This window comes from Aptenodytes patagonicus, chromosome 7 (genome assembly GCF_965638725.1).
Source record: "Aptenodytes patagonicus chromosome 7, bAptPat1.pri.cur, whole genome shotgun sequence".
In the NCBI taxonomy this organism is placed as follows: domain Eukaryota; kingdom Metazoa; phylum Chordata; class Aves; order Sphenisciformes; family Spheniscidae; genus Aptenodytes; species Aptenodytes patagonicus.
In genome coordinates this window covers 4557690-4575226 of record NC_134955.1, presented here as the reverse complement: position 1 = coordinate 4575226, position 17537 = coordinate 4557690, and the positions used below count along the sequence as shown (strand labels likewise).

The window sequence follows — 17537 nt, the reverse complement described above, 5'->3', positions numbered from 1 at the left end:
ATGGGCCAATATTAGTGACAGGACAGGTAAAATAAGGAGATTTAGGGACTCCTTCCAACTATGAGAGAGAGGATATGGCAACTTCTAGCCATAGCTGTAGAGAAAAAACCCACACAAGCTGAGAATAGGGAGAGGACTTAAGGAAACATTCAAGACAAGGGATGGACACAGGGTAAAATTTAAGAAGAGGCCGTGGGAGTAAACAAGACATTGTCAAAATATGATGATATTACAGTCCAAAACTGAACATGCATAGGGGCAAAAGTCCTGGTAAAAGTGTATTTTGAAATCCAGAAGTTAGATATTTTTTCCTTTCATGTATTGTTTTCCCACACATTGCTTCCAATTCTAAAAAAACCCCCAAGTAAAATGAAAAATAATCCAAGGATAACACACCTAAAAATACTTCCAAGAGGAAAAAAAAAAAAGGTGGAATCAGAGTAAAACTTCAGATCTCAGCCTGTTTTAAAATAAGAAGTGACCTGTTTTCTCAATTATTTATTTTAATAAATGGTTTATTTGTTTTAAGTTTTAGCAGTTATTTCCATGCCTACACTTTGCAAAACTGAAGAAACTGAGAAAGTTTCCACAAACTATTTCAGAAAGAACAATTTACAGATAAAATTAGAGGCATACAAGTAAGTGCCAAGTTTTTGACTGAATTCCAGTTCTTGGTGAATGGAAAACCAGCAGCTTCCTGTTACAAAATGTACCAACAGTTCATGTCTATTAATACATATAAAATCTGACCATTTATATACTTCAAATATAGATGTTTCTAAAAATAATATTCAAGCAGGGTATTTTTAGCCAGGTAAACTTCTCAGGAGAATGAATCTGAGTTTGGTTGAGATTCTACAGTTTGCTGCAAGGAAAAAATAAATTAATGGGTTAAATTTTAAGAGCATCTCTTGATTTATACCAGAATAAAAGTACAAAGTTTAGCCCCAAAGCTTAAATAAGCAGAAAGCAAATGAGAAAAAAATGGAATAACAGAAAACACATCCTTCCATTAAAGGCCCAGCTATCACTTTATTCAAAACTGTATCTTCTTAAACAGCACTTACTTACAATATTTATTCTGTGTTGCAAGTTTGGTAAGTTCAAACAAAATAATTATTGATTTAAATCCCTCCTTAATTTCTTCCACTTTGGTGGGAAAAGAGGATTTGTAGGCTAAAAGCATTAAATTAGTCTACAAATTAAACAAAGATTTAAATCTAGTGATGAGATAATCTGGAAACTGAAATTACACAGTAGACAATGTTTCTCAAAGGACTCTTCAAAGGAAATAAAAAATAGCCAAAACCAGCCCTGAATATCCAAAACCAAGAACTGAATCCACCCTTCCCATCTCAATAAAATAAAGGCTTTCTTTAAAAAAAAAAGAAAGAAAAAAAGAGCACAAGTGGTGTTGGTCTCATAATTTTCTTTCTTTTTGGTACATCTCAGGTACTTGAAACTTGGGAAAGGTTCACGTTTTGTTTACCAGACACCTTCTTTATAATTTGATTTTTTTTTTCTTTTTGAGAAGTAAAGCTCAGGTTTAGTGCCAGGAATTTTAAAAAGCAGTATCTGTTGTTCTCCTCTACTAATATGCTTGTACCTCTCTGCATCTCCAGGAGATTCCTTTAGGATAGGTTTGATATTTCATACCACCTGGTTTTTGATGAGAGTATTTTGCAGAGGACTAGAGAATGTTACTTTATGATGAGCTCCATAAAGCATGCCAGCATGCACTCTCAGTAAGTTTGCAGACGACACCAAGTTGGGCGGGAGTGTTGATCTGCTCGAGGGTAGGAAGGCTCTGCAGAGGGACCTGAGCAGGCTGGATCGATGGGCCGAGGCCAACTGGGTGAGGTTCAACAAAGGCCAAGTGTCAGGTCCTGCACTTGGGTCACAACAACCCCATGCAGCGCTACAGGCTGGGGGAAGAGCAGCTGGAAAGCTGCCCAGCAGAAAAGGACCAACACCTGGGGGTGTTGGTCGACAGCCAGCTGAATATGAGCCGGCAGTGTGCCCAGGTGGCCAAGAAGGCCAATGGCATCCTGGCCTGTCTCAGAAACAGTGTGGCCAGCAGGAGGAGGGAAGTGATTGTGCCCCTGTACTCGGCACTGGTGAGGCCGCACCTTGAACGCTGTGTTCAGTTTTGGGCCCCTCACTACAAGAAGGACGTTGAGGTGCTGGAGCGTGTCCAGAGAAGGGCAACGAAGGTGGCGAAGGGTCTGGAGAACAAGTCTGATGAGGAGCGGCTGAGGGAACTGGGGTTGTTTAGCCTGGAGAAAAGGAGGCTGAGGGGAGACCTCGTCACTTTCTACAACCACCTGACAGGAGGTTGTAGCGAGGTGGGTATCACTTCTCCCAAGTAACAAGCGATAGGACAAGAGGAAATGGCCTCAAGTTGTGCCAGGGGAGGTTTAGATTGGATGTAAGGAAAAATTTCTTTACTGAAAGAGTGGTGAGACATTGGAACAGGCTGCCCAGGGAAGTGGTTGAGTCACCATTCTCAGAGGTGTTTAAAAGACGTGTAGATGTGCTTAGGGACACGGTTTAGTGGTGGACATGGCAGTTAGGTTAATGGTTGGACTCAATGATCTTAAAAGTCTTTTCCAACCTAAATGATTCTATGATTCTGTCAGCTAGCAGTTGGATAGGTAGAAAGACTTCATGCTTCTCTGTTGAAGCCAACTGCAGGTCAAACAAGCCTCCAGCAGAGACCGAGTGTCTAACAGAACTGAAATACAACACATACATCAAGAAAGAGAAGTTCTGTGGAACACACAATGGACAAACAATCTAGGAAAAGTAAGAAGCAAATCTCTAAAAGCTGTCAAAGAAAGTCACCAGTGCAGCCAGGGAGGCAAAGGCAGGCAGGGTGAAAGCAAGAAAAAAAATTATTAACCCACTTCTGGTTAGAAGACAGCTGGACCCAAGTGTCCTGCTTGGGTGCTGCTGTACATCAAGTGTCAGAGCAGAAGGTGATAAAAATTACTTGCTAAAACAGGGACAAAGAAAGTGAGTGTTCACTGAAGAAATATAATTTTATGGGGTAAGCTAACAGTTTCAAGGACAGAGGGAGCACACATGGACACCATATGCATAAGCATTTTGAACTGATTAACAAGTAGCAGCAAAGGAGAAAGATAATCTAATAGTCAGGGGACTAGCTAGTAATTTTCTATAGCTCTGCAGACTTTATGACCTTGGGTAAGTCTCTTTGTGCCTTAGCCATTCACTTATGAAATATGAACAAAATCCCTACCTCTAAGGAGTGCTCTTAGGTTAAGTATATTAAAATTTGGAAGCCCTTTAGATATTACCTATTAGCAGAGATCAGAGAAATAGCATAAAAAATAAAATAAATTGGAAGCAGGAAAAAAGGTCTTATTAAATGAGTGTGTTTCAAAAACACTAACCAAGGGCCGTAAAAACTTGAGCGAATTCAACAGCAGCATTATTAGCTCAACAATAAATATCTTTGGAAATCCCATCTTGGGCAATTCGACAGTGAAGGTACTGAACTTGGGAAGGAACATTACACGATGACCAAATGCTCTTGTACTCAAGAACTGTCAAAATTAAACTGAAATCAGAGCAGAAACCATTTTCACTCATTATCCAGTACAATTAAAAACTGAATGGAAGTTTGAATTCCCCGTGACCCTTTGCATATTCTAAGTGAAAACCCAACAGTGAAAGAGCCTGCTGAATTTATAGTGGAATCTCACACCTTTTGTTCAAACACAGGGCATTAAAACATGGTAGCTTTTTATATTGAGAGACAGACCACTGAAAACTCCATGTTACTAATCACAATAAAACAATTTATGAATTGTTTTCTATCTGGTAACATTTCATTTGGAACAACCTCCTAACAATTTAATATTTACCCGTATGTATCTATAAACATATTATCAAAACCATTGTAATCATAAATAGAAGAGGAATGTGGCTACTTAATAGCCTCAGATTGCTTACAGTGTGAAAAAAAAAATCCATCAGAAAACAAGATACAGCAAGGTTTTTTTGGTAGGAATGTACTTAAGTATATAACTATAATTACATAAGCAAGCTCATTAAAATTAATACTAATTTAAAATTATTTTTGTGGTTATACATTTTGATAGCCCGAATCTATAATTTTTCTTAGATTTTCCCAACTCTTCAGTAAAATTTCTCCTTTGTACACACCCTAAACATGACCTCATTTGGTTTCTTCCAACATTGCAAAAAGCTATCTTCTGTGGTGAAGTTATCGGTACTACTGACTACAGTTCTCATAATTTGTTTCATAATTAGCTCAGCGGTGGTAGCGAGACCAAATTTTACACCACTGAGGCAGCTCACATAATGGCATTGAAACCAGTCAATGTACATCTGACTTCAAACTGGGTCCAGATAAAGACTTGCTTGATTCCTATCCCTTCTGCAAGATGGCTCTGTAGTAAAACTGTGAAGCCCAGTATCATGCATAAAAATGGCTAATGCGTGTGAGAAAGGAAGGCATAATTTCTCTGCAACATGCTTTATTAATCTTTCTCTCTATGAAGCTTCACATTAGCAAGACAGTGAGACGGAGGTATAAATGGCTTCTGATAAAGGTAATTAAAATATAGAAAAGTAATTACTAATATCTGAACTGTATGGATTCATTTGGATTGCTAATGGCATGGGAACGGGGGTAGTGAGGCAGAGGCGGCTAACCAATAGCCAACAGATTGCAAGTCACGTGTGGCTCATGAAACAGTTGATGCGAGCTTAAATTTGAAGCATGGAAAAATACTGGAGCAACCTATTAAGTAATCCATTTGTGAGCAGCTCGAGTACTTCACGGCAGCGCACAACTGACTGAAAATCTCCCTGAAATTTGTCAGTAGTGTGCTATCAACCTGGGAATGGCAAGCCAATGGATTTTTTGCAGGGATCTGTAATGGAGCTTCTCTACCAATTCCATTCCATACCATTGTCACCGACTTGGACTACAGAATGGCTAATGAGAAAAACCCAGGGATGCTTCTAATCTCGATGGGTATTGCAAATGTTTTTGAAGCACACCCCAGCTCTGGAACACCTCAGATCTTCACAAATTAGTAAAGAAGAATTAAATCACTAGAAGAAAAATCTAGCGTGAGACTAGAAAACAGGGAGATCTGGAACGCCCCAGATCTGGAACGCCCCAGATCTGGAACGCCCAACTCAACATGATCACAAATTGGGAAAGCAATGTGAAGAAAAATCTAGCTGAACAAGGTGGTTTTATTGCAGACAATGATATCTATCCAGTTTTGAACTGAATTCTTAAAACAAGGTCTAGGCAAACTGAGGAGAGCTCAGTAGATAGCACAAAGAGTTGTAAGAGTTCTAGAAATCCTGAGAGAAAAGGTTAAAAGAACTAGGTTTGCGTAGCGTAGAGGAAGAGAAAAGCGAGGGAGAACATGGTAACACCTAGTGAGCGTCTGCCTTCCACGTCCACCAAGAGAGGATAACCACCTAACTTTCAGCAAATGAATATTGCAAAGGCATTTGCAAAGAAATAACAAATCCCACCCCACCGCTCCCTGCCAAACATTAAGGACAGTTATAGGTAGTTGCTGAATACACATTCTTTAATACCAGGTTAAATAGATGCCTGTCAACTTGAAGTGTTTTAGTGGAAGGGTGGGACCAATGACTTAGTAAGGTCCCAGTGCTTTTAGGACTGCTACGGTTACTTAAGATACAAACAGTAATTATTTTTTAGGTTCTCCAGAGAATGAAAATCAAGAAGCTAGAGAATACAACATAGCAGCAATAAACACAGTAATTAAATCCATGATCTCCTTCGGTGGCTTTCACAATAACATGGCAACAGACTGTATTCCTGGAACGGTATCTTTCTTCTTGCACCCTGCATGAACAACTTGACCGTGCCCATGGACTTCTAATTGGCAATGACTTCTGTCTTAAATAACTAATGCAAATTTGGTAGCCAAATACATACGACTTTTTCAGAATAACTAATAAATACCATTTAGTATATGAGAGAGAACTATCTGGCTTTCTACTTGACGGAAGTTTCTCTGGTAACAAAGTTAAATATTTCCAAAACAATGCTCTCTAAATACGGGTACAATTTATTGGCGGTGTTTTCAAATTAGACAAAATAAGCACCAGTGCAACAGCAGGATCCTGTTGTGCACAACATGGAGAATTTAATATGGAAAAATGAATGGAGTGTGTATATCAGTAACAATAAAATAGGAATGATACTGCCATGATTCATCGACTGAAGATTTCCGACTAGCATTTACAACGGGCTTGATGCTAAAACCCTCAGACCTTTCTTTGGGAATTGCCTCTGAAATACTCTGAAGAATGCTTTTTATAAATTGCACAGCATTTTAAATAACACATTGCCCTTATATGGCCTTAAGGCACAAAACTTCCAGTCACCATAAAATCCAGCTTACACATGTAAAACCATATCAAGGAAAAAAAAAAATCAAAATATTGAGAAGTTTTCACTGATACCACATTTCTCAAGTGGGACACCTTGATTTTCAGCATTTTTTTAAAAATGAGTACTTTAATGAATGCCCCCTGCAGTGCCCATGTTCTCTGAAGAATCAGGCTCAAGATAGGCACCACCTGGCACCAAAAAAAGCTCCGAAACCTACACTGGTGTGCAAGTGGCTTGAAACATGCTAAAACAGCATCAGAACATGGTCTAGTATCTTCACATTGCACCTTCTGATCTATGCACTAGACAAAGCCTCTTCTCCAGAATAATCAGTAAACTAAGTGCGAGGGAAAAGGCATATAGAAATTCAGAGTGGAAGTATATATACACCGTGATGAGAGAGAAAAATTCATATGCACAAATAGTTAAAGGTATCCCATCTATCTGTTTCATCCCTCCCATCATCTCTTTCCTGGTAAGCAGATGTCCTAAACGTGAGGTCAAGTTGCTCTCTGTCCTTATTCTATACATGCAACTGAATTTTGTATTACGTAGTGCAAGGAGGACCAACTTCAACAGGATTAAGAGCAACTCCCTAAAATAATCCCAGAACATCCTGCGGCTTGTTGATTATTAAACCCTCCAGAGATATGATAGGAGTTTGAATTCCCTCGTGTTGAAATGGAAACTGAACTCGGCTATCCCACCTTCTGAGTGAACGCTCTAACCGCTAAGCAGTTGTACAAAAGCAATGCTTCTCTGCCACTTGTGTTGAAAGTTGCCCGATACCACCTTGGGTTTTGATGGAAATAACATGCCTTATGCCAAGAGAGAGTTCGGGGCTGCAAATTCCAAGTTCAGCCTCAGCAAGGAATACAGCACAAGTTAAATAGATTTCGGTCATTTTTATTTCTTCTCTTCGGTGTTTGATCCAAGTGTCACAATCTCTTTTTAATTCTCCCTCCACCCACACAGGAGGGTATTATGTCCTTCCCCATGGGCTGCAAACTCCATGCGGGGACCGAGATCTACAAAAGAGAGGTGCCAAAGCATTTGTATCAAGTCCTACTTGTGGATCTAAACTCTAAATGCCATGCATGATAAGAATATAACTTCCCTCCCTCACAGGGGATGCTAGGTGCCTGCACAGTAAAATGGTGAGGGCCCCACTGGTGCTTAAGATAAAACACCCAGAGAAGCAAGTGATCACCCTCATAGGACATATCTACGATTCTTGAGATATTTAGTCCTAGTGCAGCGTTTAAGACTAAGCCTTACTAGGCTCATTATCAGAAAGCACTTCTATACCTGAATGTAGCTGAAGGTTTTCCAAGATAAAAATGCTTCAGCTGCTGACATACCATCTGGCAGCTGTCCATCCATCCCGTTCCTCCTCTCTTGGGAGGGACGGACGGCAGAAAAAGAAAAGAACATTGCCCTTGACACAACTGATCTGGAAAAATCTCCCTTTAGATATAGACCGACGTTCCAAATTACTACCTTGAATGGCAAATATCCGCAAGCTTATGTGGGCAGAGGGATCAAAGCTGGATCAATAAGAATAACAAAAAAGGACTGTGTTTATTCAAGATAATGGATAGTAAAACAAACCTCACTGGATTCACACCTTAAAAGGTGCTGGTCATCTGCTAAGACTGTTACCCAAACGGGGTTACTGAGAATGACAAAGCTTAGGATTTCTCCCGCTGCTGAAGTTATTCAAAATTATCTGAAATTCCTTTGGCCAAAATCACTCCCCGTTTAAATATAACAAGTTAGCATGAAGACCCTTTCATCATGAGGATATTAAAAAAAGGGGTTTGTTCCACATCTGTATAAGGGTTAAAACCACCATAGTATTCCCCCTCCTGCTGCAAACGGCTACCACTGGCAGGATCTCTCCGATTATAATCTATTATAAGATGAGAAAGTATTTATGAATAACAATCGCTTTTGCAGGAATATAAATTTCTATGCAGAAACCAAGGCGTGTCTGAGAGAAAGAGCAGCATATAATGAGATTTTGCTGACATTTCATAATCACAAGGACAGATTCTAGCACAAGGAAAAAAAGCGTACTTCTTTTTCTCTTAAGAACAAGATGTGATGCGCAGGTCGGTCTGTCTGCTGCCACCACCCTGCCACCAATACTTCTCTGTCTCCTTTTCCTGCTCTCAGTCCCTCAGGAACCGCTACACTCATATTCGCCTGGCCTGAAGCAGCCCGAGACGTCACCCTGTCTACCAGCAATGAAAGTGCAGCGTATCCTAAAATTCAGGGCACGGGGCCAAACACACCCAATCAGTAGTCGCACTTGTCTTAAGAGAATAGGGTTACGAGGCCATAGATTTCAAAAGCTAGATGGTAGGGTTGACCCATTTTTCCTTGAGGAAGGAAAAGAAAAAAAAAAAAAAAAGATAACTGTCATCATTTCCCTATCCCAGTGTAATGGTATCACCTTCTACTGGGCTCAGATATCGGTAGAAGCAGCTTGTAATGTATATGGCTGTTGCCAAAATACATCACGCTGCTATACGGCAATCTCTATATAACGTTAATCAATTCTGCTTGCTGCAGCAGACCATCTGCTTTGCTCACACCGTAGTACGCTAACACGTACTATCTGCTTACGCTGCTGTCGAGCACACTGGGGCATCAGCAGTACAAGGCAATCCGAGCCATGCTGAAAACATTACTGTGCTGACAAAAATTCAACGAGCTGAAGAACGTACATTTCTCCTCCCTATAGAGGAAGCAGCATATATAAAAATATGCTAGAAAACTGATACACATTAAAGGGCAATCTAAAAAATGCATATTGATAATGTGCTGCACCTATGATGTCATGCACATATAGCATTAAAACCGACAATTCCACTTGAGTATTCATTTCCTATATAATCTATTTAAATTTAGCTGCACTGAGAGTAACATGCATATTGTAATTTAACATCAAGCACTGCCTCCCATTCACTCCCCACACAACTACAAATACAGAATGTTCACCCGACTAATGCTCCAGTACAGTACACGACCAAACACAGAACACATTCATGACAACCAGCAACCCTTCCCCATCCCAGGCACACAACCCAGCCATTACAATGAGCACCTACAGAAAGAACACAAAGAACACACCCCATAAACAACATCTCTACCATCTCCCTGCCACAAATCCCACAAGTTCAAGCAAAGGCAATAGAGAAGGCAACACAGGCAAACAGCACACGCGGCACCATCCCTCACCACCCCACCATCAGCTCCACCATGCTGACAAAATTACAAAGCCATCCCTTGGTAACACATGCCACTAAGCGGAATATAAAACATCCCACCACTGTAGACAGATGTTATTACACACACACACACACCCCTTCTCTCACTGCTGTTCACACCACTGTCTGCCTCAGAAAACCTGCTGCACACATGCAATATAGAAATAAATTCTCGCATACACCTCCCCAACATTTGGTGATTTCTAACCTGTGTGTCAAATCCATTTTCTACCGAGCTACTCTTCCTTGGTGGGAGTCCATCTCCTGTGTTTTCTTGTCCATTAGGAGATTTGAGAGGAATCTGGCTGGAATACAATGGCTTCGTCACCTCCACCTTGTTCCCAAACTTCAGGTAACAGGGCTGTGGGATGGTCCTGGCTGTTGGGACATGCAGGATTGGAGCAGCGCTGTGTACGGGTTTAGGTAGTCCCGATTTCATTTTGGAGGCTACCAGGATGGCTGGCATTTTCTCTTTCTGCTTTCCTAACACGTTTCTGTCAGCAGCAGCAATAGCAGAGACAGCAGGCAGGGAGAGAGAAAAGGACACGTTGAGGAAACCGCTCTACACTAAAGCAGCCTGGTTTACTGCAGGGATCTCCAAAAATCAGCTTAGAATTTAAAACCAACAAAAAAAAAAAAAAGGAAAAAAAAAAAGAAAAAACAAAACAAAACCAAACCACTTTCAGCCTAAAATATCTCCCAGCTCTATGCCAGCCTTCCACCTGTTTCCTCTAATTTTATTTTCAGTTCTTCACCACTGTCCTCCTTCCTATTTCTGCTGTTATTTAACTTGCTCCTTCCTTTCTCTGGCTGACTCCTGTAATTTTCGTCCCTGGAAATGGGAGACTTTCACTCCATTATCTTGTCACCGCATCTCCAAAGTGAGGCAGCCTTTTGGAATAAGAAAAAAAGGAACCTGCTGCTGCATATGCTTCCCCTTCCGTACGCACTAGAGAGCGAGCGAGTGAGCGAGCAGGATTTCCAGCTTAGGATGGCTTTCTTCAGTCTTAGCCAAGAAGCAGATGTAGCTCAGTGTGTTAATGACTGATGCCCTTGGATACGAGCCTTAGAGAGTCAAGCTTCTTAAGCCTTAATAGCTGTGAACAGGACAACGATGCTGGAGCAGAAGGAGAAACGTCCACTGACGGCAATTTTAAATAAAAACACGCCAGCGGCCACAAAATTTCCCGACTCCCCCAGTGCTGATCATGAAAACCTGGAGGGGAGGGGGGAGGAAAAAATAAATAAATAAAAATATCATTCGGCTGTCAGACGGAAGGGAAAGCAGCCGCCACCTCGTTTTCCCCTCCCGCAGCGGAGCGGGTTCCCGCCCGGCGCATCCTGCGCCTTCTCCCGCGCAGCCTGCCGCGGCGGGGGGGGGGGGGGGGGGGGGACACGACACGGGGGGACGGGGACCAGCCCGGGCAGGGGGCGGCGGCTGCCTCGCCGGCACGGTGCAGGCAGGGCGGCCCCCGGATTGGCCCTGCCTGCTGGAAGCAGGAACAAAAAAGAACAAAAAAAAAACCCCAAAAAAAGGAAAAAAACCGCCCCAGCCCAACCTCTCTCTCTCTCTCCGCAGGGGGAGGAGCGGCTTCAACTCCCGCGGCGGGCAGGGAACTCCGCGGCAGAGCGGGTCGGCGGGGGCTGCGCCGCCCCGGCGGCGGGGAGAGGCTCTAGGGGCTGCACGGAGGGAGTTCCGAACCGGTTTCTTTTTGAAATTCAAAAAAAAAAAAAAAAAAAAAAAAAGGCGCTTTCAAATAAAAACACCTGGAGATGACTCATTGTTCGTTGCTACTCGGGAAAACTCCCGCTGCCGGCATCAACAGGAATTTGAATAAGCACAGTGAGTAATCCAGCCCTATTATAGCAACGCTTGGCACTTCGCTTGTCGGAGTCTTTCTTTCAGTGTCACAGGTTCCTCCCCATGCTGCTCTGCAGACACCATCATCCGTTACAGCCCCCAGATCCCTCATTCCTGCTAAGCATTACACGGTTCAGAGCTGCCCGTACCCCTCTTTCTGACCGCTGAGCACCATCCTGGACCGCGGAGGATCATCAGCGTGGAAACTCAAGGCACCGAGAGATGCCTTCGGACCCAAAAGGGCGTCTTAGCACAGGGATTTACTGTGCCACAACACAATTTTCAGACAGCCAAAGGCTTTGACTTACCACATAGGCTTCTTACATTGTATACAGGGAGGGGAGGGTGCCTCAGAGTAATATTCACAAAGCCAACAAAAGACATGGAAGAGAAAGGTGCGTTTTAAATCACATCCTTATCACAGCCCCAGGTATCACATTATTTCCCAAGTCGGGGCACTTCCTTCAGCTCCTTATTCTCACCTCGCCCACTGCCTGAAGACCGAATCCCTGTACCACCGCCTGGGTGGCAAGGACAAGAGCGATCCCAGCAAGCAGAGAGAAGCAGTGAACCGACCCTTGAAATATTTGAAATGCACGCTGGGTGAGTGTCCAACCCACGGAGCTCCTTGGCAGGACAGAGGAAGCACAGCCCCACCGCCCTGCCCCATCTAGGCTGCGAGGAGAGCTCAGAGAAGGAAGGCTGAAGCACACTCCGCGACCCGTTTCAAGGGGAGCTGGGCCCTGCCTATTTGACACCCTGACTTTTGGGAAAGTTTTAAATGTGCAAAACCCAGGTTTTTACATCTGACACTCTTTCAGACAGAAAAATGAGGCATTTCTGGATTATAGGTGTCTCCAGGATTAGGCAGCAGGATTAGGATAGCATTTTAGGAAATGGAAATCAGATGAGACCTGCATGCTGGATCCTTCTGTGGATGTCATCCTAAATGACTTATCCAGGGTTACACAGTAAGTGGCAGAACTGGAAATTAAAGTCAGAACTTGTGTTCTACTCATTATAAAGCACTATTCTTCCTCAACATCGCAATGCAAAACGGTCTGCCTCCATTAACAGAACACAGTTTCAGAAGACATTAGCTGTACTATGTGGATTATTCTGTTGTTGTTGCTCGTTTGGGGTTTTTTGTTTGCCTTTTTTTTTTTTTTGAGGTATCTCACATTAACTAGATTATTTAAAACCAAAAGCAAAGCCTGGACACGCTATCACTGCAGTCTGCCATCTCTCTCGCTTAGCACTGCCCCCCCGATTGCATAATTCAAGTTCCCACAGTACACATGAAGCTCACGTGTTAACTAGAGTTTTGGTTGTTGCTGGGATTTTTCAGCACAGCTGCTTTCACATACACCAGCTCCGCAGGCTGCTTTGTATTAACTCGGAGAGGGTAATTTTTTTTCTTGTTGCTTTTATGAGTAACCGCTTTCACCCTAGTCCCTTTATCCACTAATCTCAGATTAGAAACTGCACATCTCTCTTCATCCATCACACTGAGACGGACCTTCTAATGTTTACTCCCCTGTCATAACACCATGCACAGTGTCAGCTTAAATGTAACCGTACAGAAAATTTCAAAGCCCAACAACTCGACGAAGAAAGTCAGATTTACCATAGGAAAGGACTGGTAGTTATGGGAGCAGAAACGTGTCAAATGCTCCGATACCATTTCCATTGTTCAGTGCTGAAAACTCAGCCTTGCTAGCTAAAAGAAGGTTGGGCTGAAGTATGAAAAACTTGAAAAAGATCCAAGTCTGAAAACAAGGCTAATTTTAGGTCTGTAATAAAATACAGTAATGTTTAAAAGCTATTAGAAGATCTAATTGACAGCTTGATGTTCTGTTCTTCACTTACACATTTTAGGAGGTTCAGGCCACCGATCCCAGATGCGTGGAACTTGCCAGTTTTTGTTGTTCTGTTTTCATCTCGGAAAACTGGCTAGGTTACAGGATACCAAAACAGACACAAAGTTAATTTGAGCAAAAGAAAAGGATTCCTTTCATTGCTCCTGTAACAATTATTGAATCTGCTCCTTTGATGATGGTGGATTGAATATTCCACAGCTAGGGGAAACTATTTTATTTCTTGGTGTGCAGTCCTGCCTGCTGAAGTGAAGGTGATGTCTTCTGAATACACTCAATCTATGCTCCTGACAGTTTCTTTGCTAAATCAATAACACGGACCCCTTCTTTACCAAAGCTTAATGTGAATTCCTGATAACACATTTGAAAGAGTGGCCTAGAATTACTGCTTCTCTTATAGATTCAGTAAAAACCAGCTACTTAAGAGAAAAGTTTGCATTAATAATCCACTGCCATCTAGTACCTGGGGGTTTTTGTGTTATGCATATTTTGCTTTATATATCCAAACACTACAGCATAATGCCACTGAAACGCAATATACTGTAAGCAGTGGCAGTGCAGCCACACCATGAGGTCATAAGTTGCTAACACATCACATTACAGGCTATATCTGCAAAGATGGGCAACATCAATTTTGGTCTATCTTTGGAAGTGACTAGGGGTTTTTTGATTTTTGGTTTGGTTTTTTTTTTAATTTATTTTACCTGTTTTTAAGACTAGGATTTTTAAAAGAAACTACTTCTCTTGGACAGTCGATAGGATCTGGGAACCTATCTTCCTTATCTTCTTTGAAAAGCCCAACCACTTTTCCCTTTCCCTCTTTTGAATCACCCAAATTTCTGTATCTAAGCTATGAGATGAGTAAGTAATATTAAAAAGCAGGCAAATTATCTAAACAAAAAGCAAGAGCCTCATTCCTTCCTGCCACAGATGTCGGATGAGCCACTAACTAGGGGAACATTCCCTTGCAGCTTTAAGTTTGATGAGTATCTTTGCCTGAATAATCACAACATCCCCCCTTATCTGCCCAGCGAGCATCCACCCATTCCCCAAATGGGAGAATATGGAGGGAAAAATGCTATAAACAAGCGCTTTACTTCCCTGTTAGAAAGAAAAAAAACCCCAACACCCACACAAAAAACCCTAGTGACTTGGCTTATAGGACTGATTTTTAAGCTCAGGAGATGCCATTGCTCAGGATTCAAGCTGCGGCTACTTAGCACCATATAGCGTCATCTCAAGTGCCAAGACTCTGGTGTCAAGAACTGGCTTAATATTCTCAAAATTTTAGTGAGCAGACTCATGTGAACCGGAGACCTTAACACATCAGTGGAAACTATTTGAATACTCTGTAGTTGAAGAGCTTGTAGGCAAGTCAGCACATTGCCCGAAACAAAGCCAGTAAACAGAACAAAAACCAGGGTCAACTGCTCTTGAACAGATGATCTTTATGAATGAGTGTTTCTGGAACAGTAAAACTATTGAGGCTGCCTTCATTGCTCATACACTATCAATTAACTACTGAACAGGGTCTCTAAACCCAAGTGGAAAGAAAATGCCTGTATGGATTGCATGTGGGTATTGCAAGTAAAATTAAAAGCTTTATGAAATGTAGCAAAGGACCAGAGAACCAGACCTTCCTTTCAACTTGTGGTTAATATCCATCCTCAGTGAAGCCAAATGTTACATTAGTGTAAGTGGAAAAACTATGTAGAATTATTCTATCAATTAGAACACCTCGTTAACTGGTCTGGTGATTCAGAACTGCTGATGGAACTAAACTCAAGGCTTGAAAATACCGTGATCAATGCTATCCTTGTCTTTTAGGTGTTACAGATGTATCTGAAATCTCCCAGAAAATCATTTTAAGCCTAGGTGAATATTCCTAAAACGTCACCATGTACTGTCAATATCGGAAGGCTTAATTGTTCTTACAAAAGCATTTGCATCAAACTTTACTACTGCAAGGCAGCCAGCTGTCCTATAGACTGTGGGCATATTCAGCCTTGGCACAACTCCATCAACTTCAGTGAAGTTATGACAGGAATAAATATGGACCTATTTTTGGTACTGCAGACATTTTGCACATTCACATCCATCTTTTGTCCCTGATCAGAGTATTGAATACGTAAAAGCCTGATCCTGTCTGCAGATTTACGTTACCATTTCATGAAAGAATCCACAAAGCTGTAAATGAGATCAAGCTCCTAATTTTTTTGTTGTGTTCCCACAAGAGGAATGGTAGAGGTTGGAAAAGAGGAATGTGGGTAGAAGCATTATATAATTTGGCATCGTCTCACCACAGCAATTATAATCTGTACATGTGAGTTCTTTATATAGAGCAGAGAGAAAAGGAGGAAACCTTGGTTCTGTTCCCAGTTCTTTTCACAGAAATCTTGTCTGCATTACACTAATTCTGATCTGAATTCCCTTTTGTAATCCCCTGACATGTTTCTAATTCACACTGGGTTTAATTCCACCTCATTTTATAACAGTGTCATGTTTTAACAAATACACAAGCTAAGTTCCACCTGGACAAGAGCACCCATTACACTCGTTTTCAGAAGACACATAGAAGGTTTCACTAGCCACACTAGTGATAAAGGCAGACACCTTTGCATGATGACACAAAATGGCACCATTTTAAATGAGCATCTTCTGAACAATACTCGTATTTAATCCTTTTTCTGTACCAGAACATCTCATGGTTTTGTAATGTAAGCATGAACAGTAGGAGCTGGCATCACGACTGCGCTGAAATAATTTGCCCACCTCATTCCAGACTGGTAGTTTTTTATTTCATAATGCATTTATCATTGGACTACATGGCCATTTTACATAAATCTAACTCCGGTAGTGCTTCACTCAAAAGCTACACAAGTTTCTATTGTCATAGCAAATGCATTTTGATCAACATCCACGTCTTTGATTTCATTATGTTTCCGTCGCTTTTGGATCTGTAGCCATATAATAAAAATTGGGCTCAGCTGGCTGGAGACAGACATACTGAGAGGGGTTCTGTGATTGGCTTTGAAAAGGTCCATCTCTCTGACTCTGCATGTAAAGTTCATTCCTCAGACTTAAACTCATCAGGAACAGGAGTGAAAGGGATGAGGAATGCAAGAGTTTATTTCAATTAATGCTTTCTGCAGTGTTGCAAGATGTAGATGCATATTGTATGTCCATACTGTAGTCACAGCAGCGACCACTGCCTAATACATATACGCGTGAATAATCTTTACGATACTAACAGACTAGCTTTGTCATGCCAACCTATAGCTCACCTCGACTTATTTATCTCTTAACGTCTGTGATCATAAAAAGAGACATCATCTTTCCATGCCACTAACAGCACCTGGAATAAATATTTCAATACCATTTTAGAAAGATCCTTGCAAATCACATCTTCCCAACAGAGATGTACATCTGGGTATTCTTAATCTATTCATGTGTCCTTTGTTTCCACAAGGTTAATAGTACTAGCTCCTATATTATTTTATGCCTGATTTGACATTGTCTATGGATTCATGTGTTTGGAAAAGCTAAGAAAACATCTGTAACTAGAATCACACTAATGAGAACATCACAGAAGGAAGGTGATGATGATCCAAATACCACAAACTACTCTTAACTTTAAGAACCATCAAGTTAAGATGAAATATGAAGAAGGGGAACTAAAAAAATGCTCTCCTCCCTGTGCTGCTATTCTCCCTACCTTCTCAAGAAGCAGCAGGGAAAAAAAATCCACTACTAACAAGCTAACGATCTCACATCACCAGGTAGTCACCTTCTGTAACCTTGCTGTCCCTTACTGGCACATTTCAAACACACCTGCTCCATCATCTGAAAGATCTGTCAGAGCCTAAAGGTAGAAACCATCCGAAAAGTGGCTCGGAAGAAAGGGCTGTATTTCCAAGTCTTTATTTCAACTGGATCTGCTTAAGCATTCCAATCCAGCCTTAGCTGCCATCAATCTCTCCCACATCAGCAGTTTTGAACAAACACGAATTGGCCAAATTATCATTAAGCAACTTCAGCTATTTTGTAAAGAGCAAAGTATCACTAGTCAAACTAAATGGTGAGAG

The 17537-nt window shown here is 41.6% G+C and overlaps 1 protein-coding gene across 7 annotated transcripts in view; it reads right to left on the bottom strand.

Annotated features, from left to right (window-relative positions):
- Positions 1-10302, bottom strand: part of NAV2 (neuron navigator 2) — a 241580-nt gene extending 231278 nt beyond the window's left edge. For all 7 annotated transcript variants that reach the window (XM_076343813.1, XM_076343814.1, XM_076343816.1 and 4 more), the window contains exon 1: positions 9923-10302. In XM_076343813.1, coding sequence (XP_076199928.1) covers positions 9923-10180 — 258 coding nt within the window. In that variant the 5' untranslated portion in view covers positions 10181-10302. The remainder of the gene's footprint in view (positions 1-9922) is intronic.
- Positions 10303-17537: the final 7235 nt, after the last annotated feature.